This window comes from Dipodomys ordii, unplaced genomic scaffold (assembly GCF_000151885.1).
Source record: "Dipodomys ordii isolate 6190 unplaced genomic scaffold, Dord_2.0 Scaffold66, whole genome shotgun sequence".
Taxonomy (NCBI): domain Eukaryota; kingdom Metazoa; phylum Chordata; class Mammalia; order Rodentia; family Heteromyidae; genus Dipodomys; species Dipodomys ordii.
The window spans coordinates 5,235,284-5,261,480 of NW_012267282.1; the positions used below are offsets into that span (position 1 = coordinate 5,235,284).

At 52.5% G+C, this 26,197-nt stretch overlaps 2 protein-coding genes across 2 annotated transcripts in view; both read left to right on the plus strand.

Moving 5' to 3' along the window:
- The window catches only part of Acad10 (acyl-CoA dehydrogenase family, member 10), a 30,557-nt gene extending 26,978 nt beyond the window's left edge, over window positions 1-3,579 (plus strand). The window contains exons 17-19 of the mRNA XM_013023093.1: window positions 1,360-1,529; window positions 2,420-2,497; window positions 2,955-3,579. Of these exons, the coding sequence (XP_012878547.1) occupies window positions 1,360-1,529; window positions 2,420-2,497; window positions 2,955-3,095 (389 nt within the window). The 3' untranslated portion in view covers window positions 3,096-3,579. The remainder of the gene's footprint in view (window positions 1-1,359; window positions 1,530-2,419; window positions 2,498-2,954) is intronic.
- A 2,443-nt stretch (window positions 3,580-6,022) lies between these two features.
- Aldh2 (aldehyde dehydrogenase 2 family (mitochondrial)) lies at window positions 6,023-24,281 on the plus strand. Its single transcript, XM_013023127.1, has 13 exons — window positions 6,023-6,199; window positions 12,095-12,199; window positions 13,120-13,260; window positions 14,093-14,172; window positions 16,962-17,073; window positions 17,417-17,545; window positions 17,817-17,930; window positions 18,630-18,732; window positions 19,065-19,249; window positions 20,296-20,460; window positions 21,047-21,204; window positions 22,808-22,922; window positions 23,932-24,281. Exons 1-13 carry the CDS (start codon window positions 6,074-6,076, stop codon window positions 23,962-23,964), a joined length of 1,566 nt encoding a protein of 521 aa, XP_012878581.1. The 5' UTR covers window positions 6,023-6,073; the 3' UTR covers window positions 23,965-24,281.
- Window positions 24,282-26,197: the final 1,916 nt, after the last annotated feature.

A 26,197-nucleotide genomic window follows, 5' to 3' on the forward strand; every position in this document is an offset into this window, starting at 1 on the left:
TTGAGCTGAAGAGCTGAGGGATAGCGCCCAGGCCCACAGTTCAAGCCCCATGACCGACAAAAAAAAAAAAAAAAAGAGTTCCATCACTGCTATTGGTTCCACAAACATGAAGCAAACCTTGACACCAAAACAAGTATCTAACAAGAAGTGCTCTGCAGAGAACAGGAGCCATCACATGCACTTGGGTTCCAGAGCAGAACTGTGATATACATCCTTTTGCTTGAGACAGAACAGTTCCTGGAAAACACAGATCACTGCACCCCTTACTATATTACAACTCAGACTGGCCGAGTCTGACTGCAGGTGTCTGAAGTCCTCAGAAAGCAGCTGGCACTCGCATGGCAACTCTGCTCAGGCCTGGGGTACATGGGCAGAGCTAAAATCTACAAAGACTTGCCACCAGGAGTCTAGCGCAGTACTGGTCCTTACAGCAAGATGTGTGGTATAGTCTGCAAGGCTAACTGGATGATGGATCAAGTAAACCATGATGTAACAGACTAAAATCTAAAAAGAGATATTGTAGAGATCTACTTAACATAGCTATTCACTGTATTTTCTTAAGCGGAAAAAAAGGTAGTTAAAAAGCAATATATAGAGTATGACTTCATTTTTTTTGCCAAATAAAATGTGAGTAGATAAGTCTAGGACAGCCACAAACATATGGCTTTAGTTTTTCTTTTTGCCATGGGCCTTTGCTGTGTTGTCCAGACTAGCCTTGAACTCCTAGGCTCAAGTGTCTCCTGCCTGAGTTTTTTCCCAAGTAGCGGGGACTACAAACATGTGTCTCCATGCCTTGATCTGACAACTACCAACTGTTAAGTATGGGTGATTAGATGGTGGGATAGTAGGTACTTTTATTTTTTGTCTGAAAATTGATGATAGTTTTTCTGTTATTAAATTGTGTAAAAATTAAGTTACACACACACTCACATACACACGCACAGAATGCTTATAACCCTTTCTGATGTCTTTTGGCCTGCAGACTTTAAAATCCTCAGCGCGCCTTGACTTGCCTGCCTTGCTGCTGGTGGTGCTCTGGGTTGGGGGGTGCGAGGCTGGCTGTGGTCAGCAGGGGGCGCTCGACTCCTGTATCATGTGGGGCTTCCACAGCCATTCCCTATCTGTCAGCTTAAAGGGAAGCAGCCTTGGGCTAGAGCTGGCCATCCCTCTTGCTGTGTACGCGCAGTAAATAGTTCCTGGGAGTCATGTGCCCTGTCATCACAGGACCGTGGTCAGCAGCACTCAGCTCTCCCACAAGTGCTCATGGCTGGCAAGTGGGCAGAAACGCGGCATGCTCCTGTCCTCCAGTCCACCCCGCGGGTCACTGCCCCCCCAGCCTCTGCCCCCCGCCCCCCACAGCAGCCCTGTGTCTCTGGTATCCGCAGGTGAAGTCCCGCGTGGCCTTTGGGAAGCCCCTGGTGGAACAGGGCACAATCCTGGCAGATATTGCCCAGTCCCGTGTGGAGATCGAGCAGGCAAGGCTGCTGGTGCTGAAAACTGCCCACCTCATGGACGTGGCAGGAAATAAGGTGGGAGGCGAGGGCCGAGCTGGCAGCATGGAAATCTGTCCTCTCCTCCTCAGCAAACATGGAGAAAACTAGGCTTTTTGTCATTGGTGGCTACTCATCTCTGCTATTCAAGGGCAGAGAAAGGCTCAACGAAAGACGACTGAGCTTGCATCTTTACTGACTGGCTGGACTTGAACTTGAGTCTCATAGAACTGTGCAGCCCTGGTCTCCCAAGGCTTTGGTGCAGGAGTCAGACCAGACAAGTGAGCCAAGGAGAAGGACTCTACCAGCCCTGGCCCGAACACAGAATTGCCAACAGAGAGGTTCATTTCAAAGGGCGACAATACTCACTAGTCAAAGCTCTTTGTGGTGGCTGTAACAGCCACCATTGCCTAGCGCCTTGTCCAGCTTTTCTGTGGGGTGGGCTCCATCCCCTGCCAAGAGCCTCTGTCTTGGGGAGCCAGCCAGACTCAGTTGTGGGTTCTTTGACACAAGCGCTCATACGCTGGAGGCTTTCAGGCACCTCACTCCGGTGCCCTCCGCCTGGACAGCTGTGTGGCTTAAGCTTTTCCTGGATCCGCCTGTGCTCCGTCCTCTGTTGCTTGAAAATGGAGCTGCTGTTGCTGCTGCTATTCTTGTTTATATGTTGCTGGGGCTCAAACTCTGCCTTGTGCCTGCGAGGCAAGCACTCTACACGGAGCAACCTTTTCAGCCCTAGCCCGCTGTGAGCTGGAACACAGCACCAGCCATTCCTTTTCTCTCCACGTCCAGCAATGTGAATTCCCTGACAGCACAGCCCGCGCTCGGGGCTCTGCCTGGGGGTGGGCGTGTTTTAATTTTTTACTTCTGGTGAAATGCATTGTTCTTCCAAGCATTCTGCCCCCCTTTCTAATCTTGACCTCTCCTTGTAGGCTGCCGCTTTAGAAATTGCCATGATTAAAATGGTGGCCCCGTCCATGGCCTATCGAGTGATTGACCGTGCTATTCAGGTGAGCACCAACCAAGTGACAGTAGACATGTCACCCCCTGGCCTTTGGCTGCCCAGGCACCGTGCATGCCCCTCCCCTTTTCCTCTTTGAGATGAGCACTGCCAGGGGGCCCATCTCACCCCAATAGGAACACGAGAAAGCAGGCACCGTGCAGGGCAGTGACCTGCCGTAGCTCACTCAGCCTGCGCCCTGCGCAGGGCCACTTCCTCCCAGTCCTGTCGCCCGACTTCCCTGGTGGCAGAAGCCGCCTTGCGAGTAGGCTTGGTGAGTCTGGCATCCAGGTGACATGTGCCTCCATCCACATCTCTGGAGCATGCTGTGTCACACAGGTGTTGCCAGGGACACAGTGGGAAGACGGTGGCTGCTATCAGCCATGCTGAGCAGGCTGTCATTTGCGGGGCCTCTGGGGTGAGGGCTCAGCCAGGCCTCCCCTCTTCCCCCCCCCTGTGTCTGCCAGGCCTTCGGAGCGGCGGGCCTGAGTGGTGACTACCCGCTGGCTCAGTTCTTCGCTTGGGCCCGAGCGCTGCGCTTTGCTGATGGCCCTGACGAGGTGCACCGGCTCGCCGTGGCCAGGATGGAGCTGAAGCCTCGGGCCTAGCCCTGTGGGAGTCCCTGCTGGCCAGCTGTACCTCGCTGCAAGTGGCGCCCCCTATCTGCGACAGTCATTGTGAACTCAGCCTTCCCTATCTTCATGGAAGCCATTTCCTTGTGAAGCTGAGACTCATACTACAGGAGGGAAGAGGCGGAGGCAGTGGGGGAGCAGAGCGGAGCAGGCAGGTCCTCACCCTCCCGTGGCCTGCTCTCTCCCTGGCTGCGGGAATGGGGACACACGAGGAGCCCACTGGGTAACATGCTGCGCTCTCTCTGGAAACAGGCTGGAAGGAGAGGGTGGCCGGGGCCCAGGGGTGCTCTGGGAACACAGAGTGAAACCCCAATGGTGAACCTGATTTTCTTCTTTCATGCGTCACATCTCAGAGCACCTAAAGGGTGTTTGGGGAAGGGGCTCGGGACGAGGACGGAGCACATCTCGTAGGCTTTGGGAACTTTCTGTGTCACTGACACTGGAAATAAAAGTTCCACTTCACACTTGTTTCCCCAGCCCCTCCCTAGTGCATCAGTGACCCCACCCAGGAGATATTGGGGGGTGTGGTGCCTTGACCCCTGGCAGGTCCAGAGTCCCTGCTGCTACCGCCTCACTGCCTCATGGAAATGCCGCCGAAGGAACTGCAGCGTTGGGCGTGAGGCCCCTCAGCCTGCTGTGTACTCTGGCCGGGGGAGGGGAGCCGGCAGGCGCGTACTGCTGTCAGAGGTCCCAGAGAAGTGGGTGCCCCGGAGTCCCAGGCAGAGCTAAGCAATGCCATGCGATGCTCATCTCTTCACTTGTGATGGGGCTGAGCCCGTTCCAGGCAGACAAGCAGGCAGGACCATGGTCCTTGTGTGCCGCTTTGCACACGTGACCACACCACCTGGAGAAACTGCTCACTGCTGAGGTGAAATCCCCACCTCTACTAACTGCGTTCACAACACCTGCACAATGGCGAAGAACCCCGTGTAAACTCTGGCAGGAGCCCAGCGGTCTGGTTTCTGCTTGGGGCCTTGGGAAAAGGAAGTGGTTACAGTCCTACGTCACGTGCTCCTTAACCTGGTGCAGCCACACTATGCCCTGGGTATGACCCCATTGCCCCCCGTGTTCCCTGCTTCAGGGGTGGAGGTGCCAGGGCAGCACTGGGAATGCTACCTGCAGCATGGCTGGGCCCAGGACGAGTTCACTGGTCAGGGTTGTCAGTTCTGTCACCAGCTCACTACCCATGGGGCCTAGTGGATGTGTAGGGGAACGTGGGCAAAGCTGCTTCCTTATGACAGTTATCTCCAGGGGCTGGTTGCTATTGACTTGGTATGACAAAGTGGCCAGAGTGGGTGTGATATGGTGTGATTTGGGTTGTTTTTTTTTAAGGATCCACACTCCAAAGTTTACCAGGACTGAGAATAAAGGGATTTAGAGCTGGTTTGAAGTTCCCTATCACAGCAGAGGGCTCCAAAGGAACTACCCACAAAGTAACAAGAAGTAAACACAAGATAGGAGCAAGAGATCCAGAAGTAAGAGAGACTCTGACCTGGTCCCGGTCTCATGGGCCCTCCCCTGGCCAGTGCGAGTCAGGCCTGCTGCCTGCCAGCAGGGCGCACAGTGGCTGGGAAAGACACAGCACATCATCAGAAAGTATTTTTCCTGGGGGCTGGGAAAGTGGCTCAGTGGTAGAGCACTTGACTTGCATGCCTGAGGCCCTGGGTTCGATTCCTCAGCACCAGATAAGAAAAAAAAAAGCCGGAAGTGGAGCTGTGGCTCAAGTGGTAGAGCGCTAGCCTGGAGCCTGGAGCTGAAGAGTTGAGGGACAGTGCCCAGGCCCAGAGTTCAGGCCCCACGACTGGACCCCCCCCCCAAAAAAAGAATACTCACAGAAAGTATTTTTCCTCTCACAGGACCCTGGTGCAGACAAGGGTGGGTGCTGGCTTTCTCTGGGTTGACCCCTTCAGAGACCTTGGGACTGCCTGAGTCCCCATAGTTCCATCCAGGATGCTGACTTCGGGGGGGGGGGCTCTGACCCCTCTACTTCTCCCTCATCTTCCTTGCAGCCACCTCTGGTCTGGGCTCTGGTTTCAGATACCGTCGAGATAATTCCAGAACAATCCAGAGGGGGTTTTATTGTGTAGCCACTGGAATTCCAGAGCCTATCTCTAGAAAAATGCAAGGACAAGCCATTTGCTATCAGCTTTGCTGTGCAAAGCAAAGCAGCCCCAGGTCTGGCTGGCCTCCTTCGGCCGAGGCTCAGTGCTTGTGCAGAACACTTGATGGACAGCCAGCCTCACCGGATCATGCAGGGCACTCCCTAGCTTCGGGGGCCCTTTCCCTGAACTTCTCTGGACAAGCCACTGCTGGCACAGCTCAGCTCCTCACCTAGGCCTTGGCTCTGACACCTCACTGCTGTGCCCTGCCCTTGCCACCCATCGCCCTTGTCCCTTGTCCTGGCCTTCTTGCGCCCCCAGTGCCACTTCCAGGATGTTCAGGAGATAAACGCATTTGCAAACTTCCACGTGGCGTTTCTAAGGATCCGGGTCAAACCAGCGCTTCTCCCCCCACCCCCACCTCTCAGCCTTTTGCACTGCTTCCCCTCCCTCGAGGCCGGCAGCGCCCTCCGTTCCTCGCCTGCCTTAGCCGTGGCTGGCCCGCCTGGCGTCCCTGCGGCCAGCCCAGGAGCCGCAGGCTCGAGTGCAGGTCTGTTGGCACCGGCGGTTCGCGAACTAGCACGCTAGGCGGGAGCGGGGAGGGGTGTTCGGCCGAGGGGAATCCTTCCCTCCAGGCCCGCCTGCCCATTGGTGGGAACGTCCCCGGGTCCGGCCTGTCCATTGGTGGGCGCGCCCTCGGGCCCCGCCTGCCCATTGGTGGGCGCGAGGCGGGCGGGGTCTCCGCCGCGGGGCTCCACGCACCTCGGCCTCCGCACAGTCCGTCCTGCGCAGGCATCCACGCCTCGCTCCGCTCCGTCCCGGCCCCGCGCCTGCACCGTCCGGCCTCTCCGCAGCATGTTGCGCGCCGCCGCGCTCCTCGCAGCCCGCCTCGGGCCCCGCCCCGGCCTCCGCTCGCTGTCGGCCGCCGCCTCCCAGGCGGTGCCGGCCCCGAACCAGCAGCCCGAGGTCTTCTACAACCAGGTGAGCTCCGCCGCAGGCCGAGGCCTCCGTTACCCACCGAGGGTCCCCGGGCCACGGCCCCGAGTGCAGCCCGGCTTTGGGGGCTGCGGCCTCGTAGGCCCCGAGCGCCGTGCGGGCCCCACCGTCATTCAGACGGGCCGGCCGCCCTGGCAGGAACTTGCCCCACTTCTACCCAGGGGAGTTCAGAAGGATCTGCGAGGAAAGCAGCGGCGGGTCCCCTCGAGCCTGCGGCCGCCCACGGCGCCCCCTCCTGATCAGCCCTCCCCCACCCCGTTTCTTGCTCAGCCAGAATTTTGGAGGATGTTTTGAACCTCTGAGTTTGGGTAAACGTTATGAAACAGTTCGTTTTGTTTATGCAACAAGTACAAGCTGGCTGTTCTCCTGAGCTTGGGTTTCCTCTCCCTCCCTCCCTCCCTCCCTCGCTCTCTCTCCGCTTTCTCTCTCCCTCCCTCCCTCTGTGTGTGTGTTGTTTGTAGCAGTACTGGGCTTTGAACTCAAAACCTCATGCTTGTCAGGCAGGCACTCCACCATCTGAGTCATGTCTCCATCACTTGTGCTGGTTACTTTTGAGGAAGGGTCTTATTGTTCAGGCAGGCCTGGATGGGTTCCTGTTCATGCTTTCCTGTAGCTGGGGTGACCTGTGAACACTCTAAGTCCCTGCCATTGGTTGTTTCTGCTGGTGCTTGCTTTGCTTCGAGGGCACTTTGGGAGAGGTTACTCTTTAAACTCAAACCTCTCCTGGATTGGCAGGGGTTAGTGACAAGCACACTCTCTCTTTGTGTATCAGTACTGTACTGGCCTTGAATTTAGGGCCTTAGGCTCTGGCTTGGCTTTTCCCATTTAAGGCTGCCACTGATTGTCACATCCCCACTTTTAGCTTTTTTTTTTTTTAATGGTTCATTGGAGATAAGAGTCTCATCAACTTTCCTGTCTGGGCTGGCTTCAAACCATAATCCACAGATCTCAACCTCCTGAGTAGCTAGGATTACAAGTGTGGAGCTTGAACTCTGGGCCTGGGCACTGTTCCTGAGCTCTTCAGCTCAAGGGTAGTGCTGTACCACTTGAGCCACAGTATCACTTCTGGTTTTCTGGTGGTTAACTGGAGATGTCTCATGGACTTTCCTGCCTGGGCTGGCTTTGAACTGTGATCCTCATATCTCAGCCTCCTGAGTAACTAGGATTACAGGCGTGAGCCACCTGTGCTCGGCTTTTGTTTTTTTTTTTTTTTAAATGGCTTTCAGAGCCTTCTATTACCTGCTCAGAATCCACAGGACAACCCTGACTTACAGATGCCTGGGCTGTAATGTATGTGATACTGGGTCAAGCTGAATCCTGAACATGTGTGTTATGGACATGCGTATGTATTCCCTGTTCCCTTAACCACAGTTACTGGTCACTTGTCTGTCACGCCTGCTCCGTCTGTATCCTCCCCCTTCTTTTCACTCACAACTCTGTCAGCGAGGGGTTGTTGCTGTAATCATGTCAGGAGAGAAAGCAGAGGCTCAGCAGCCATGTCATGTGAATTTTGAATTTCTAGGTGGGAAACAAGCTTCTGCCCAGCTCTGCCTAGGCTGCCCGCACACACCGTTACTAGCTGCCACACCGCCTTGTGACTGTGCTGTTGTTCAAACGTATTTACATAGCAAAATATAAGACATAGCCAGTACTTACATAGTTAGAAATACATAAACATTGGAAGTCTGTGCTGTTCATGTTTATATTCCCAGCCCTGAGCTTGGCATGGAAATACTGTTATATAAATATTGATGAGTGTCTGATGGTTGCCTTTTATGTAATTGTGTCTATGATTTTGTGTTGTAAGAGCCAAGAAAAAGGTCACTTAATGGGCGCCTAGTATTTTTTCAGGGAAAGGCAAACATGAGAAAGTACCTGGGAGTTTGCTGGGGCAGGAGGCGGGAACACGTGGGCGGGTTAGAATTCAAGTGGGTGAGGCTGTCAGCTCCGGAGTGTGAGCAGATTAGAGCTGCATATTTGGCACAGTAGTTGTAATCCTCCCATCCTGGGAGTAATGAAATTGCAGCAATAGGCCTGGGAATGTGGCTTGGTGGTAAAGTGCTTGCCTAGCATGCATGCAGTCCTGGGTTTTGATTCCTCAGTACTATATAAACACAAAAGGCCAGAAGTGGCACTGTGGCTCGAGTGCTAGAGTGCTAGCCTTGAGCAAAAAGAAGCTCAGGGACAGTGCCCAGGCCCTGAGTTCAGGCTCTAGATCTGGCAAAAAAAAAAAGGAAAAAAGAAAAAAAAGGAAGGAAGGAAGGAACTTGTAGGAATACGAAACTGCTGAGCCAGGTAGAGGGTGAAGAAGGGGAGTGCTGGGGTTAGGTGTCAGAATATCACTAGCAAGTTTGGGGAGTTGGCTGCCTTTGGCCTTGATCACAAACTTATCCAAGATTCTGGATGATGATTTGCCACTTAAAAGCTGTCGGGAATCATCCCATGCTGGAAACACCTAAGTATTTGCTCACTCCCAAGTAAGGAACTTGGATTTCCTAATAAACCCTATTTTTTTTTTTTTTTTTTTTTTGTGGGTCATGGGGCTTGAACTCTGGGTCTGGGTGCTGTCCCTGAGCTCTTTAGCTCAAAGCGAGAGTGCTCTACCACGTGAGCCCCAGCGCCACTTCCAGTTTTCTGGTGGCTCTTTGGAGGTAAGAGTCCATGAACTTTCTTGTCTGGGCTGGCTTTGAAGCATGATTCTCAGCTCTCAGCCTCTCGGTTGGCTAGGATTACAGGTGTGAGCCACCAGTGCTTGACTCTTGAACCATCTTAAGTCGTTGCTACTGAACATTGTCTGATTTCACTGGGGACTCTGGGCAGATGGTGCCTCCTCATTGTACTGGGATGAGGGGCAGTGGCTGCAATATCTTCTTTCCCATCTGGGTTGTGCTCTCCCCCCAGGGTCCAGCTGTCCTGGTCACTGCCCTGCTGACCTTGCCCAACTCCTGAGTCCTCCCTCCCCTGCTTCCCCCAGCCGCCACCACTGACTCCTAATCTCCACGTGCACTTTGTTATCTGTAATCTGCTGGGCCAGGAAATAAACCACAGCAGCAAGGAATCATGCGTCCTTTACCTCAGCAATTCAGAGTTTCACACAGTGATCTGCCCTGAACAAAAATGCCTGTAAGTCGGAACTGGCTACTGCCGGGGGCACTGTCTTCAAGGTGCATTTTTAGGATGTGGGTAGGTGAACTGTGGTCTGTATGCAGGGAGAAATCTAGGCAGGGGGTCTGCCTGTGACATAATGCCCAGAATAATCTGTGGTAGAGAGTAGGCCCCGTGGATGCTTCCGTCTCGCCCCTGACTCCAGCAGCAAGTGCGACCAGGGCTACCAGGGCTGTGGCCATGCTTGGCGGCCACAGGGGCCCCTCCTGCCATCACTCCTCAGGAAGCCCCCACTCCCCTGCACCATCCCATCCCTCTGTCTTGCTTCCAGCCCGTTCCTCACTCCTCACCTGCTTCTGGTTTACTCCCTCCTCTCCTGGAATCTAGCCAAGCAGCCAGGACTTTGCTGTTTTTCCAGGGCAGTGGTTCTCAGTGAAAGCACAGGGTAAGAAGCTACTTTTATAATACCAACTGTGTATTTATGCAAGTGCAGAGATTAGAGCTTGTTGGTGGAAACTTTTCATGTTTTACTAGTATCCAGGTTCCATCTGTCAGTTCCCAAGGCTCTGCTTCTAGAGCAATGTTGAAAGAGGAAATGTGAGCTGGGGGCTCCTCCCCAAGCCCAAGAAGGGTGACTGAATGTAACATGTTATGTAAGTGAGGCCTGTATTGCAGCCAGGAAGTCTTAAAACATCTGGCCTGGTCTCTGCTCTCATGTCTTTTCAAACTGTCCTCACGTGGTGTGGAGCCACTGCAGGAGCTTGTGCGGAGAGCCCTGCCCACCTCCCCACTGAATCCAGCCACAGGCCCCTGGGGCAAACCCTCATTACCTTACTAGCTGAGATGGGAAGACACAGTCACTCCTGAACAGTGACAGCTAATTCAGGGCTTGTAACCCTTCTAGGGCCTGGAGGGATTCTAGAAGGGGAAGGCCACTAGCTAGACTGCCTACTTCCTTCTTCCTTCCTCATCTTTGCAAATGACCCATGAACACAGAAAGAGGCAGGTGGAGATCTGACCCTTGCTCTCAGGGATCTTAGGTCAGAGCTGCAGGATGCAGAGTCATGGAACAGGGCCCCTGAGCCAGGTCCTGGCCTAGGAATCCTCACACAAGTCCCCACAAGTACTGGTTCAAACCCAGATCTATCTGGCTCTGATGGTGCTTTTTACAACATCAGGTGAAAGTGGGGAGCGATCTGAAAAGATGTGGTTGTAGGAATGAGAGCCCCAATCTCTGGAAGGCAGTGTGAACTGTGATTAGAGGCTAGGTTGATATCATGCAAAGAGCACAGGCCTTGGAGCCCCAAAGCCTGGGTTCAAATCCTGTATGACTTTAAACCAGTGGCCTTCCCTATGGAGAGAATGAAGTTTGTCTTCTGTGAGGTTTGATGGGAACCCTTCAAACACCCACAACTCTGGGCACAGGGGCTATTTATGGCATACAGGTAGCAGGAGGAGGGGAGGGGGAGGGGAGGCAACATGACCAGCCAATCTCTTCCTGCCACCTCCCCTTCCGGTTTTCTTTGATGCTTTGTAGCAGTTGGTGTGAGGCTGGGCCCTGGGCCTGTGCTGAGGGTAGAGATGGGAGCAGATGCCCGGCTAGGGCCGCCCAGTGCCTGTGCTGTCCTGCTTCACCAAAGCCTCTTCTGGAGTATCAGTTCCAGCCTTCACTTCTCTCCGCACCACCCCAGCAGGTGCTGTCTCGTGGCTCCAGGCCCGAGCTCTGTAGCCACACCTCTTCCCCTCTCCCTGGAACTGCACAGGTGCCACTGCCTGATACATCACATGCCTAATTAATTAAAGATTAATGCTGACTAATAAAGCACACAGTTGCCAAAGTCTGGTTAACATTTATGCCCGGATCTGTGACTGAGTGCGCAGCGTGCTCTGTGGCACAAGGGTGGTGTGGGATGGAGCAGAAACACCAAGTTGCATTCTGGTAAAATGACCTGCGCCAGCTCCTTCCCTCACCACTCCTTCCTGGGGAACCCAGGAACTGTCATCACAGCCGACGCTTCCCCCCACCTGGTGGAGAGGTGAGGCCTCCTCTTGGTGACAAAACCCAGAACAGAGAAGCCTGAGTCATCCAGCTCCAACTCCAGCCCTTTTTCACTCTGGTTATTTTTAAGATTATATCTTGATTTTTGCCTGTCTGGACTGCTGTTGTCCTGTTTACACATTTCACTGCTGTTGGGACGACAGGGGCATGCTATTGGTTGCAATGGGGTTTGGAGGACTTTTTGCTTTGAATCACCATCTTCCCAATCTTCACCTCCAGATAGGTCATGTGACTTTTAGGCTGGGCTCAGGAAGCCTTAAGCTTTACGTGGGTCTCTCAGGACACTGTGGAGAGGCCCATCGCCACGGAGTAGCCAGAAAAGAATGAGCACACCAAGCAGGCCGGAAGTAAGGCACCATGTGGTGACTTGCTACCACCCACATCCCGCTTGGGTGGCCCTGGCCTAGCTCTTTGGACTGCAGCCCTCCCAGCAGATCCTAAAGAGGGGGCATAACTCAGAGATTAGACACTACCTAAGCCACTGAGTTTGGGGGTGATCAGTTTCACAGCAGACGATAAACGGCACACTGGAAACACGAAGAAGCCAAGGCGCTGAAGGTCAGGAGACTTACCCAAAGTCACATGGCAGAGTGGGCATTCCAGAGTGGACTGTCTCCCGCGGGCTTGTGAGGCGATCCACAGTTCTCTGTGTGTGTTCTTCCTGATGCCTCTTTTCCTTTGACATCTCAGGACCAGGCTCTCCGTTCTCATTGTAGATCTTCATAAACAATGAATGGCACGACGCCGTCAGCAAGAAAACCTTCCCCACCGTCAATCCGTCCACGGGAGAGGCCATCTGTCAGGTAGCAGAAGGGAACAAGGTAAGAACTGGGGACTCACGGCCGTGTGAGCAAGGTCTCGCTATTCATTCTGTGTGCGTCTGAATGGCTGAAACTCTCACTATCTACACACTATTGCGCTCATCGTTTTAAAAGGCCAATGAAACATTTTGAGTGAATGAAATAAAGAAATTCCTGCTTCAAAACAAAGGTGCTAGATTGCGTCTAGCCTCTGTAATTAATACACGAGTGGAAGCAGACTCAGGAGGGTCAAGAAAGGCTGACGCACAGCAGATGGAGTCTGGCTGGACAGAATTTGGGTCTTGTTTGCATGATGCATATTCACATAGATATCCATATAGATATTCATTAGACATGAAAATGTGATAGTGCTCAGAAATTAGTTTAATAGTAAAATTATTTTTGAAATATTTTAAAACGTTAAAAACAGTTCAAGAATATTTCCTGCCCTCTGCATGAAAACAGTTCTGGGCACTTATCACATGAGGCCTTGCTTCTTTTACTGAACACAAATGCAAATATTCTTCCGGGCAGTCTTTTGCATATAAATAAGAAGTCTGTGCACACCCTGCCTCCTGAGTGCCATCCTGTACTTCTTGTGGGAGGAGAGGGAAGCTGGTCAGGCTGGCTTTGCTGGGGAATGCTGCATCACAGAAGGAATGGCTTCTTCTTGCTGGGCCTGACTCCTTAGGAAGCAGGAAAAGTGGCCCAGTTTTAAGCTCTGACCCCTGGGTGCCTCTTCCTCCAAAGCTCCTGCAGGGGGGGATGAGAAGTGCAAATGCACCTTTGATGAGGAGAGAAAAGGGCATGAGACTCAGCCTGGTCACTGAATCTGTTTTAGGGTGGTTTTCCATGCTAGCCTGTACTGACGGCCATCTGGGCAGTATTCCAGGTGCTTGCTGCAGAGAAGGCCTGAGATGTCTCGGTGGGTTGTTTTGCAGGAAGACGTGGACAAGGCAGTGAAGGCTGCCCGGGCCGCCTTCCAGCTGGGCTCTCCCTGGCGCCGCATGGATGCCTCTGACAGGGGCCGGCTGCTGTACCGCCTGGCCGATCTGATCGAGCGGGACCGGACCTATCTGGCGGTGAGTCCTCAGCCTCCGGCTGTTTCCACACGTGAAGGAATGGAGCAGGTGTGGAAAGCCAGAGGCCATGCTGCTGACATGTGGATTAGGCCGGACACCTTTGGTAAACATCCCTGAACCAACCAGAGGAACTCCTCCCTCTGTCCCTGAAGCAGTGGACAGGAAACTGGGGAGGGGTGAGGAGCTATGTTGGAGAGACTGTCAGGATGTGTCACCTCTCCTGGGGACCCAGGATCCCTCTGCACAGTCACTCTCTTCCTGGCCACTAGAGACAAGAAACCAGGAGGCAGATCCCTTCTCCTCAACAATCCATTCTGCACACAGCAACCAGAGTGGGTCCTCCGCAAGGCACATTAGTTGCCTGTGAGGCGTCATGTATCGTTGGAACTCTCCACATGGTCTACATGACCTGAGAAGTGCGGGAGGTTTCCCTTACTCATACAGCTCTGCTCTGCTCACAGGCTGCCTTTGAGTACTGACACCCAGTTGTCCTTGAGCACCAGGGTCTTTGCACACATACTTCCTTCTGGCTGGGGCATGCTGCACTTCAGCACCACGTGTGCTGTCCCCTTTGCCCAGCTGTCTTAGGTTGGCCTTGCTCAGATGGAGCTGGCAGTCTTTGTAGCATTCTTAACACATGTGATGGGTGGATTATGTCATTATTCTCCATCTCTGCTCTGAAAACCCTGTGCCCTGGACATTCAGTGCCCCAAGGGCATTCTTACCCTGTTCTCCTGGTCCATCAGTCCAGGCCACCGTGCCATTGGTCAGTCCATTTGCTTTGTTCCAGTCTGGCACCAGCTTGTCCCTGCTGACCTTGATCTCTCACCAGGCTTTGGAGACCCTGGACAACGGCAAGCCCTACATCATCTCCTACCTGGTGGATCTGGACATGGTCCTGAAATGTCTCCGGTATGGGCTCAGAATTCCAGTTCTTTATTCAGGTTGTTGCCAAAAGGCAGGGAGGGAGGGAGGTTGGGAGGAAGATACAGAATCAGCAAAATGCCAAAGGATCACAGGACTTGGAGAAGCTGATAGACTCCTCACTCTGCTCACAATTGTAACCAGTCGTGGGTATCTTCTCTTTCTTCGTGAGTCACTTTTGGTAACTTGTGTCAGTGTTATCTAGGCTTGTCTAATTCATTGGGCAACATACAGTTCATCCTTTTCAGCCCTTTCTAGCACTGTAAAATTGGAAGCATTGTCTCCATTTCCATTTCTGATTTTAGTTATTTCCTTCTTTTTTTGGGGGAGGGTCAGTTGTGGGGCTTGAACTCTGGGCGTGGGCGCTGTCCCTGTGTTCTTCAGCTCAAGGCGAGCGCTCTACCACTTGAGCCACAGTGCCACTTCCGGTTTTCTAGTGGTTTATTGGAGATAAGAGTTCATGGAAGCCGGGCACTGATGGCTCACGCCTGTAATCCTAGCTACTTAGGAGGCTGAGATCTGAGGATTGCAGTTCAAAGCCACCCCGAGCAGGGAAGTCTGTGAGACTCTTATCTCCAATAAACCACTAGAAAACCGGAAGTGGTGCTATGGCTCAAGTGGTAGAGCACTTGCCTTAAGCTGAAGAGAGAGTGCAGGGACAGAGCCCAAGCCCAGAGTTCAAACCCCATGACCGACCAAAAAAAAAAAAAGTCTCACGGACTTTCCTACTGGGCTGGCTTTGAACCGCAATCCTCAGATCTCAGCCTCCTGAGTAGCTAGGATTACAGGCTTGAGCCACCAGTGACCAGCTTTCCCTCTTTTCTTTTCTTTTTTTTTTGTTGGTTGGGGGGCTTGAACTCTGGGCCTGGGCGCTGGCCCTCAGCTCTTCAGCTCAAGGCGAGCGCTCTACCACTTGAGCTACAGCGCCACTTCCAGTTTTCTGGTGGTTTATTGGAGATAGGAGTCTCACGGTCTTTCCTGCCCGGGCTGGCTTTGAACTGCGATCCTCAGATCTCAGCCTCCTGAGTAGCTAGGATTACAGGCGTGAGCCACCAGCGCCCGGCTAGCTTTCCCTCTTTTCTTAGTCCAGCTAAAGGCTTGTCAATTGCTCTACTTTTTTTTTCTATTCTCCATTTCATCTCTCTGGTCTATTTTCTGCTGTTCCTTTTCTTTTGCTTTGTCTTACTGACAAAGGACAGAAGCTTCAGGAGAGTTCTTGAAGCTGCCGGTAACAGCAGTTCAGCCCAGCATAGGCAATCCTTAGAGCCCCTGGGTCTCAAAAACAAAAGGCCTTTGGGTGTCTGTCACTCTGTGTTCCCTTGCTTCATTCTTCTCTCCTAGCATGGTATCCTTTAGGGCCTGTGTTTGTCTAAGATGCAATCTCCCAGTCCTAATGTCATGTTCCTGTGGGAGGGACCACGGTTGGCCGGCTTAGAGTACGGCCGGCTGCGGGCAAGGCTGACAGGGCAGTGTGCAGATAGTGGCTGCTTCCCTAGGACATGTGGGCAGAGGTAGTGGGGGAGGATCCAGTGCCCAGCCAGGGCCAGCATGTCCCCAGGAGACCGTGGGCAAGACAGAGGCATTGTAGGTGCTCCTAGCACCTAGTGGGGAGGGCCGGAGAAGCTGCTAAGCTTTCTGCTGCACACAGGACAAGCTCCACCGCAAGGGCTTTCCCAGCCCTGGAGGTGAGGAAGAGCACCCTGAAGGTTAGAGCAGGGCAAAGCTGGGTGAAACTCAGTGCCGTTCTCTTTTCTGAGCTTAGCATTCTTCCCCTACCGACTGAAGACCCCATGTGAGCTTTGCCGACCAGCTGAGTGTAGAGCTGAGCCGCAGAGCAGTAGAGGAAGGAGGCGCCCACCACTCCACTGGGCAGACCAGCAACTCCCTGGCTGTTTTTCCCACAGGGTCACACACCCAGTGTTCCAGCCTGGTCACCTGTGGTTTTTGGTTTACCATGCCAGACGATGCTTAATTCTGAGGTCCTCCTTTGAGCCCCATGCTTCACCTTCCTGCCTCTTCCTGTCCGACTTCCCACACAGTGGGATATGTAGCTGGTTTCTCCCCCAAGCTCTGATTTCCATGCTTTTCCATCTCCTGAGGTAGCACCCAGGAGGTGGGGCCCAGCTGGAATTTGTGTTTTCCTGTGCCTGTCTAGTCCTAGAAATTACTATGAGTGCAGGAAGTGCTGGCCATTTCAGGGGTCTTCGATTGTGCCCCAGGTGTGGCCTGAGGTTCTGTGGTGTCATCTGCAGTGCTGGGCGGGCCCAATGGTCACCATATAGTAATACGTGTGCACAGCCTGGAGAGCTGGGTTGAGTGGGTTGGAAGGGGTCCCTGGAGCTGACACTTCTTACGAGTACCGCAGGGGTTCTGAGGCCTCAACTCACAGAGTGAGTGGGTCACTGACCCTGCCAGTTGTCCAGGACCATCTGGGGATAAGCAGAATGTAAGGGCAGTTATCAGAAAAACCCACTTGAAGATGGGTGGAGGTGGTCATGCCTGTAATCCTAGCTACACAGGAAGTTGAGATCTGAGGATTTCTGTTCCAAGGCAGCCGAGGCAGATAAAACCTTGAGACTCTTGTTCCAGTTAATTGGAAAAAGCCATGGCGGCTTGGCTGGCTCAGGTTGTAGAGAACCAGCAGTGAACAAAAAAGCCAGTGCTAACATACACATAGACACGTGTGATCCCCCTCACCCTGACCAAATTGGGTCTTTCTGTAGGGAACTATGGGGTCCTCAGCATTGACTAAAATTTGGACTTTTCTTTTTCCAAAGTTATTATGCCGGCTGGGCTGATAAGTATCACGGGAAAACCATTCCCATTGACGGAGACTTCTTTAGCTACACGCGCCATGAGCCTGTTGGGGTTTGTGGCCAAATCATTCCGGTGAGTGCCAGCCCCCCATGGTCATGGAGAGGGTGAGGCTGGCTGCATACAGAGGGTCTGCAGGTGGCATTAGCAGGCGGCTCGGCAGTGGTTGAGAATGTGGGCTTTGACAACCCTACCCAGGGGCCTTGGGAAATCATTCATGCCCCTACCGTCTGCTCAGGGATGTACGAAGAAGGGCTCAGCGTGGTACCTAGTGCCCTCACTGTTGTGTCACTTGCTCTGTTTTGGAGAACGTGGCTTCAGAGGGCTCTGCTGCCTGTTCTTGGTGGCGGCACGTTCTGCCATCTGGCGCGGCTCCCTGAAGTGGGCTTAACTTTTGGCTGGCTGTTGTTTTGGGCAGTGGAACTTCCCCCTTCTGATGCAAGCATGGAAACTGGGTCCGGCCTTGGCGACTGGAAATGTGGTTGTGATGAAGGTTGCCGAGCAGACCCCGCTCACTGCCCTCTACGTGGCCAACCTGATCAAGGAGGTACGCCACCTGCTTCTGCCCTGACCACTAAATACCCTTACAGGAGTTCATGAACACGATTCTCACCTGAGCTGCTTAGGAAGGAGCACTCCGCCACCCACAAAGCTGGCTTCTGTAGAAAGAGTGAGAGCTCAGGGCCACCCTTGGCTGTAGGGAGAACCTGCGCATGCGTGTTCCCGTCTTGGCCTCTCTGGGAAGGGCAGGGGTTTGTCCTGCTCAGGCCCTGGGGGCAGGAGGATGCTGCCCTGGGTCTCCTGGCTTCTGTCTGCAGGCTGGCTTCCCACCTGGTGTGGTCAACATTGTTCCTGGCTTTGGCCCCACGGCAGGGGCGGCCATTGCCTCCCACGAAGATGTGGACAAAGTGGCATTCACAGGGTCTACAGAGGTGAGCTGCTCCCTGACCTCATGTTCTCTCCTGGGGGCTCCATCATCTTTACAGGAGCTTCGGAGAGGAGGGGCCCTGGGGCATCCTCGGTCAGTTTCTGTCAGGCCCCCCTCTGCTGGCTCCCGTGAGCCCGTGTCCCAGGCGTGACGTGGCAGGGCTGAGCCCTCTGTGGTCTCTGGGCCACTCCCGCTGCTGTCGGGAGGGGCTGTCCCCTTGGGGAATAAGGACTGGCTCACCTCTTGAGGTCCAGGGCTGGAGGCAGAGCATTTTGGCCACCTCAGGCACCTTCAGCAGTACAGTTGGCATGGGCTTCAGAAGGCACAGGCTCAAGTCCTGGCCTTGCTCTTGTGACTAGGGGTGACTGAAGCTCCGTTCAGCTCCTTGAGAACAAAGTGGTGCCTCGGCACTCAGGTGGCGGCGTAGCGGGAAGGTGGCAGGCTCTGGAGCAGCACTCACTTGCCATGCACCCTTGGGACAGCCATCTAAAGCCTCCACAGGCCCCTCTGTAAAATGGGGAGTGACCCCACAGAGTTGCAGTGTCTTGCTGGGTGGCTGGTTGAGTGTGGCCCGGCTGGCGCGTGTGCAGGGCAGCAGGGAGGCCTGCTGCTGCGGTGACTTCCTTGAGCTGGGGTTCTCCATCTGTCTCTGTAGCACATTTGACTCCTCCTTCTGACGAGAGCCTGTTTCTGTGACCTCCAGGTTGGCCATCTGATCCAGACTGCTTCAGGGAGCAGCAACCTCAAGAGAGTGACCCTGGAACTGGGGGGCAAGAGCCCCAACATCATCATGTCAGACGCTGACAGTAAGCCAGGGGCCTACAGTTATGGCGGGCTTGATCCCCTCCCATGATCCTCTGCTTCAGCCCACCCTCACCCTGGTCCACTCACGTCTATGGGCCGCTTGGCCTTCCATTGCTTCCTTTGTTCTGGTGCTGCCCATGAACTCTTAGACTTTCCCTCCCTGCAAGGGCTGCTCCTCCTGCCTGTCCCCCGGCCCATTCCCATGCTCCCAGATGGAGTGAAGCTCTGCCTTGTGCTGGCCTAATGCTGGGCGAATGCATTGTCTGGGTGGGCGATGCTGTAGCCAGGGCCTGCCTTCTCATCCTTACCATCCTGTCCTGTCCCCTCCCCACAGTGGACTGGGCTGTGGAGCAGGCCCACTTTGCCCTGTTCTTCAACCAGGGCCAGTGCTGCTGTGCTGGCTCACGGACTTTCGTGCAGGAGGACGTGTATGCAGAGTTTGTGGAGCGCAGCGTTGCCCGGGCCAAGTCTCGGGTGGTTGGAAATCCCTTTGACAGCCGGACCGAGCAGGGACCGCAGGTGAGTCTGGCAGCTCTAGGTGGGCCTGAATGTCCGGAGCCAGAAGAGGTGCAAAAAGCACACTGGATCAGTCAGGTGGGGCTGTTCAAGTCTCACCTCTACACATACCTTCAATTTGTCCTTCTGGCGTGAGCACAAGACCCCTGTTACAGTTTCCCATTTTTGCTCTTCTTTTTTGCCATACTGTGGTTTGAATTTAAAACCTTACACTTGCCAGCTAGGCGCTCTACCACTTGAGCCATGCCCCCAACTCTTTCACTGTTATTATTTTTCAGTTAGAGTCTCATATTTGTTCTGGAACCAGCCAAAGTCTGTGATCCTCCTGTTTTCTACCCTTTCAGAGTTGCATCACAGGTGCACACCACAACACTTGGCTTAAAGGTTGAATGGGGTCTTTCTGTTTTTTTGCCTGGCCTGGTCTTAAACTGTAATCCTCTGATCTCTGCCTCCTGAGTGACTGGGATCATAGGTATACATCACCATGCACGGCCTTATTTTCCACATTTTGGAGGCCTCATAAACCCGGGCAAGGGAGCTGTAGCCACATGGGAAAATAGGAAGGCTGCCCCGTGGAATGGGGCTGTAAGCCTTCTCTTTTTCTTTATCACGTCTACAGAGATACAAGCACACATCAGAGTGTGCTATTTTAAGTGTATAAGTCATGAATTTTTTTAAAACAGTATATTCTCCATTATATTTACTGCTACTGTATTTTTTCATCCTCACTTTGGTGCTCTCTTTATTGGACTTTTAAGGACAAGGTCTTGCTAGGTAGATAGGGAACTTGCCATTCTCCAAATGCTGCTCCAGAGTGCTGGGACTACAGGCATGTGCGCTCCCACCCTGTCAAAACAGTGAGCTTAATACACATTGCTTATGGCAAATGAGATTGAATTTTGTGTATTGTTTCCGGGCCCTGGGTTTCCTCTTTAGCTCTTGTTTCCTCAAGTTCTTGGCCTGTTTCTCCGCAGCCTCACTGCCTGTGTGGTTACAAAGCCCAGGAGAGGGCTGAGTCTGGCATCTCGGTGCTGTGCTTTCTCCCACAGGTGGATGAAACTCAATTTCACAAGATCCTTGGCTATATCAAGTCAGGAAAGCAAGAGGGAGCGAAGCTCCTGTGTGGTGGGGGCGCAGCTGCTGATCGTGGCTATTTCATCCAGCCCACTGTGTTTGGAGACGTGCAAGACGGCATGACCATCGCCAAGGAGGAGGTCAGCAGCCAGGGCACCTCGGGGAGGAGAGGCGATAGCCTGGCATGGTCAGGCCAGACATTGACTCTGGAATGACTCGAGGCTAGAACAACTTAAAGTTCCCACTTGACAGCACTCTCTTGATGGCCACCACTCTGGGAGAACACCTGACTTCCTGAGTCTAGTAAGGTTGTCTCCTGGCCCTTCCTGAGGCCTTGGTGTAGCAGGAGGAAGCATTAGACCCCGGCTGACTCCCTGCTTGGTGCTTGCCAAGATTGGGAGGCAGCATTTCTGTCTACTCCTTTACACTCCCAACACGTGTGTCTTGGTTTCTAAATGTCATGAAATGAGCCAGAGCTTGAGGGAAATGGACCTTTCTGGGACTGGGGGAGGAAAATGCAAGTGAAGCCCGCGCCACGTGGAAGGAGGGCACCACACTTTGTTTGTAGCCGTCTCTTTGGTGTCCTGTCTGTGTCTGGTGCATTCACTAAATTTGGTAGACTGCCAGTTAGGTATGGAGACGCGTCCTGCCTTTGCCATCACTGCTCAGCGCTGAGGCTGGCAAGCAGGTGCCTCCATGCAGCCCACACTCACACTCCCCTTTCAGATCTTTGGCCCAGTGATGCAGATCCTGAAGTTCAAGACCATTGAGGAGGTTGTTGCCAGAGCCAACAATTCCAAGTATGGGCTGGCTGCAGCTGTCTTCACAAAGGACCTGGACAAGGCCAGTTACCTGTCCCAAGCCCTCCAAGCGGGCACTGTGTGGTAAGAGCCTCCTGGGAGTCCCCGCAGATGTTTCTAGAGCCCGATCTTCTAGACTCTGTTTCCTCTGAGTCAGGAAGCTTCCAGCCCCCTCTCCCCTAGAACTGAGCTCCTTCTTCTGGTAGCAGTGTTCCTGAAGTTCTCCCTGACGAGCCTGCAGTGCTGACCTTAGAGCTTAGCACATTCCAAACTCACTGGGATGGCTGTCAGTTAAGAACAAAACTAACCAAGAAGAAAGGTGGGCACAGGAGATTGAGGTCTGAGGATCGTGGTCTGAAGCCAGCCCAGGCAGGAAAGCCCACGAGACTCTCATCTCCAATTAACTATCAGAAAACTGGAAGTGGAGCTGTGGCTCAAAGTGGTAGAGAGCTAGCCTTGAGCACAAACACTCTAGGACAGCACCCAGGCCCTGAGTTCAAGCCCCAAGATCAACAAAAAAGAAAAAAAAACTGAAGTTGAGGAGAAATTAGAACCTCATACATCCCTTGTAGGGTAGGGGTAATGCAATCAGTGGGGAATAGTTTAGTATTAGTAGTTCCTCAAAAAGTCTAGTGTAGACTTTACCATATGACCCATTGATTCTACACTTAGGTACATACTTGAGAAAGAACACGATTGTACAAAAACACACATGTAAGGCTGGCATAATGACTTATGCCTGTAATCCCAACTATGTGGGAGGAAGAGATGGAAGGATTGTAGTCTAAGATGCAAGATGCTATCTGAAAAATAAAGTGAAAGGGAAGGGGATGTGGCTTAAGGGGTAGAGCACTTGCCTAAGAAGGGAGAAACCCTGAGTTCAAACCTCATACTACCCAAACCCAGTAACAAATGTCCATCAGGGGATGACTGGATCAGGAAAATGTCTACCTATATGTGGAGAATGATTCAGCCATAAAAAGGATTGAAACCAGGTGTCAGTGGCTCATCCCTATATTCCCAGTTTCATCAAAAGGTGAAATCTGATAGGTTGTGGTTCAAAGCTAGCCTGAGTAGAAGAGTCCAAACTAGCAAAAAGCCGAGCTGGAGACATGGATCAAATGGTAGACTGCAAGTAAAGAAAGCAAGCTGAGTAAATCTAAGGCCCTGAATTCAAACCCCAGTATTGGGGAGAAGAGGGGAGGAAAAAAATCCCGATGCACGCAAAGAGCATAGCTGAATTTTGAAAGCATGCTACTAAGTGACAGTAGTCATAAAATCTCTGGACTCAAGCCAGCCCATGAGGACAGGAAGTGGACTAGTGCTGACCAGGAGCAGGGTGACAGGGAGGCACTGCTTATTGGGCACAAGGATTCCTTTTAGGGTCAACAGAAATGTTGTGGGATTGGGCCACAGTGATGGACACATCACAATGGAACCACTGTATACTTCAAAGTGAAAGTTAAGTTCAGTGTTTAAGTTGATAAAAGGAGGAAAAGCCTAGCAGCCAATGATTCGAAGTGATTACATCAAGGCTGAAGGTGTCACGTGGCACAGGTAGGACATCCAGCTGACCACACCTGAAGGATGCTAATGCAGCAAGGCTGGGAAAGACTGTAGAGCCCTGCAGGAGCCCAGGCCAGGCACATCCCTGATAGAGGTCTCTGCCTCCCATTTCTACCTACAGGATCAACTGCTATGATGTATTTGGGGCCCAGTCCCCATTTGGTGGCTACAAGATGTCGGGGAGTGGCCGGGAGCTGGGCGAGTATGGCCTGCAGGCATACACTGAAGTAAAGACGGTGAGCACTGGGCCCCCTTGCGGTTCTCCATGTGTCCTTGGGCTGGAAGGCATCTGTGCTTGTTACGTCTCTCATTTTTAAGCCAGAGAAGCCACAAAAGAGGTTAAGAGCTCAGTAGGCAGAAGCAGCGAGGAAAACTTGAGTAAAAATTAGTCTGGTGGCAATGAGAACCTAGGCTGTACCACAGCCACTGAAGACTTGGTTCTGCAATTTCACTGACTGGACCACAGCCCGAGGAGCCAACCTGAAACTCAAAGAATGTGGTGGTTCCATGTGTCGGTAACCACCAGAGCGCTCTTGGAGGAACGCCATCCCAGCCCACAGCCAGGCCTTCCCCATCCCCACCCCATCCAGAATTTGTGCTTTATCCAAGCTGCAAACCTGTAGCAAGATGGCAGGTGGGTGGGAAGCTAGCACAGGGTTCCAGAGGTGACCTTGGACAGGAAGCCTGATTCAGTGAAGACACAGTCTTAAATCTTGGGTGTGACGTTGAGGATATATGAGGACCTGATTGACAAGGTAGGCTTAAGCTGATGTTATGTGAGCTAGAAGAGTAGGTTCTTCGAACAAGGGAGGAATTTCACCATGCCTGACTGGAGGCAGTGCTCTCCATTTTCCAGACAAGCAAATATACCACATCATCACCCAGATAGAGGGCAGATCTACTTTCCCACTCAATAGACTGTGATGCCTGCATGCTTATGCAGATGCATTTGCTTTGCAGAGAGCACAGGGAGGTGGGTCTGGTTTTCCGAGGCCTGGATCATTCCTTGTTTGGGAGGCTTTGTCTTTCATCTCCGGTGACAATCAAAAATGTCCCCTGGGGGGGCCTGATCACTGTTGGCTGAGAACCACTGGTTTGGGGAGAGGGGATGACATCCCACAGAGCAGAGCCCTGCATGTTCTGCTGTGGGTGGGCTGGCATTCTACCATGCGAACACCTGGCTCCCCCCAGCCGTGCACACACCAGGAGCATGGAGGTTTAAACACTCCTCTGTCCCCGCTGCAGGTCACCATCAAAGTGCCTCAGAAGAACTCATAAACAACTGTGCCAGCTTCCTTCCTTCTCCAGTGCCAGAAAGCCTCACAGGCCCAGCTGGAAAGCCCAGGAAACCACCTCCGCAGGCTGCAAGTCTCAAGGGAGAAACCTCTCCTACAAAATCTGTTGGGTCAAGAAAGTCTCAGGATTTGAATTGAAAAACAGGGTGGGTTATTCAGGTGAAGCCCATGTGGAAAGCTCTCCCCCTTAAATTAGTGGACATTAGTTATATGGGGCTGGGGGAATTGTGTTGTGACTTGTGGCAAGCGTTCAGGGTGGTTTCTCTCAAAAATATATTCAAATGTCTTCTTTCTGCTGCACGTTTGTAACTTGTCTGTTTGGGGGAGAAAGTCATTGTTTCTAGTTGTATGAGCATTGAGGGGACACTAGCACCTTGCTTTTGTGTCCTGGCCTAAAACTTGTTAAAAAACAAAGCCACTGTGGGTAACTGAACTGGTAAAATGCCAACACAGGAGACAGAGTGGGAAGCCAGGTGCATTTGTTGTGCTTGAGTGAGAACAGGTACGTACTTTCTGGAACCAGATCTCCTGAGTTGCCTTCCTTTAGTCAGAGGTCCTGGCAAATGAGCTACGAGTGTTCTTTAGCAACTGTTAATCAAAATGGGATCAGTGAGGGCTGGGAATGTGGCTTAGTGGTCGAGTGCTCACCTAGCATGCATGAAGCCTTGGGTTCGATTCCCTAGTACTGTAAGGTTTTAGGCGAAGACCGACCATGCAGAAGGAGGTAAAGGTGATGAAAGGAAAGTTTTACTGAGGTACTCCTTGGTTGGGATCAGAGAGGTCGTGCTGGGTCTAATTAAGGCTGGGTTTATATGGTTGGGGGGTAGGGGGAGCGGAACATTTAGCCAGGAGGATTTTTAGTAAAGAAGTGGTTTTCTCAGCTGCCTGTTCCCTCCAGGGGCCTGACAAGTACCACATGAACAAAAGCTGTAAGTGGTAGAGCGCTAGCCTTGAGCACAGGCTCAGGGACAGAGCTCAGGCCATGAGTTCAAGCCCCAAGACTGAAAGAGAATAAAAAAAAAAGGATCAGTGAGGTGAAATGCAGGTTATGATGCTTGTGATGGGGGAAGGGAAGGTGAGACTCCTTTGAGAACTGAAGGAAATTTGCCCTGTCCTGAGAAAGTCACAGCCCAGTGTGATTTCTGCACATGCCTGGGGTAGACAGATGGCGCTCACTAGTTGGACCCTAGTCTTTCATCTAGGTAAGGCATCCCTATCCCACTGGAGACTAACTTTACTTATATGATTAATAGATCACAAGTTTTTGTGGGAATTGGTTGTGAGGCTTGAATTCAGGGCCTGGGCACTGTCCTTGAGCTCTTTTTGCTCAAGGCTAGTGCTCTAACACTTTGAACCCCAGAGCCACTTCCAGTTTTCTGGTGGTTAACTGGAAATAAGTGACTGACAGAGTTTTCTGCCTGGGCTAGTTTTGAACTGTGATACTCAAATCTCAGCCTCCTGAGTAGCTAGGATTAGTGTATCACAATTTTTGTCATACATATATGCATATATCCATACTGTTAACTCACCATTAAACTAATTTACCTTTTAGTCTCAACATATGAAAACACCTTATGCCCAGACACAAAATTAAGAAAGAATTTAATTGCCTGAATCTACAGACAGCACCAACCAAACCCATATGTTACAGACTGGAAAGGGAACCCAGGTCCGGGCAGGGTGACGGGATGCTTGGCCTTCAGCAATGTAAATACCTGTCAGTCTAAGTTCCAAAGCGAAATGCGGAAGTCAGTCATGTATAAGCTATGAATGAATACAGATGAACGATTTCAACTTGTTCACGAACCGGAGGACCAGTAAGACTAGAGCAAGGCAAATGACCTTACTGAAAGATTGGGTGTGGCTGTGAGGGGATGGCAGGGAAAGGTGACATCAGGTTACTGGCCTGGTTAACAGCTCCCGAGGCAAGATGCGGTCCGCTGGCATCTCCAGGGAGCGCAGACCTATACCGCAGTACCGATCATGTCACAGCATCTGATCTCTTAAATTCAGACGATGGTACCATCTCCTAGAGCTGGCTTGACAAGTCCTTTCTGTCAAAGGCTGAAGTGGACAATGTGCAGGCAGATTGTGACATCGTTGCCAGCAAGATGAGTGTAGTCAGAAACACACCATATACTTGAGGGGCTGGGAAGGTGGCTCAGTGGTAGAGCGCTTGCCTTGCATGCCTGAGGCCCTGGGTTCGATTCCTCAGC

What these genes read in the sequence shown, in the direction of transcription:
- Aldh2 (XM_013023127.1), top strand. Translation starts at nt 6,074, where the DNA reads ATGTTGCGCGCCGCCGCGCTCCTCGCAGCCCGCCTCGGGCCCCGCCCC. An exon ending in CCGAGGTCTTCTACAACCAG is followed by an intron (nt 6,200 to 12,094) that starts GTGAGCTCCGCC and finishes TTCTCATTGTAG; the next exon opens with ATCTTCATAAACAATGAATG. An exon ending in CTCCAAGCGGGCACTGTGTG is followed by an intron (nt 21,205 to 22,807) that starts GTAAGAGCCTCC and finishes TTCTACCTACAG; the next exon opens with GATCAACTGCTATGATGTAT.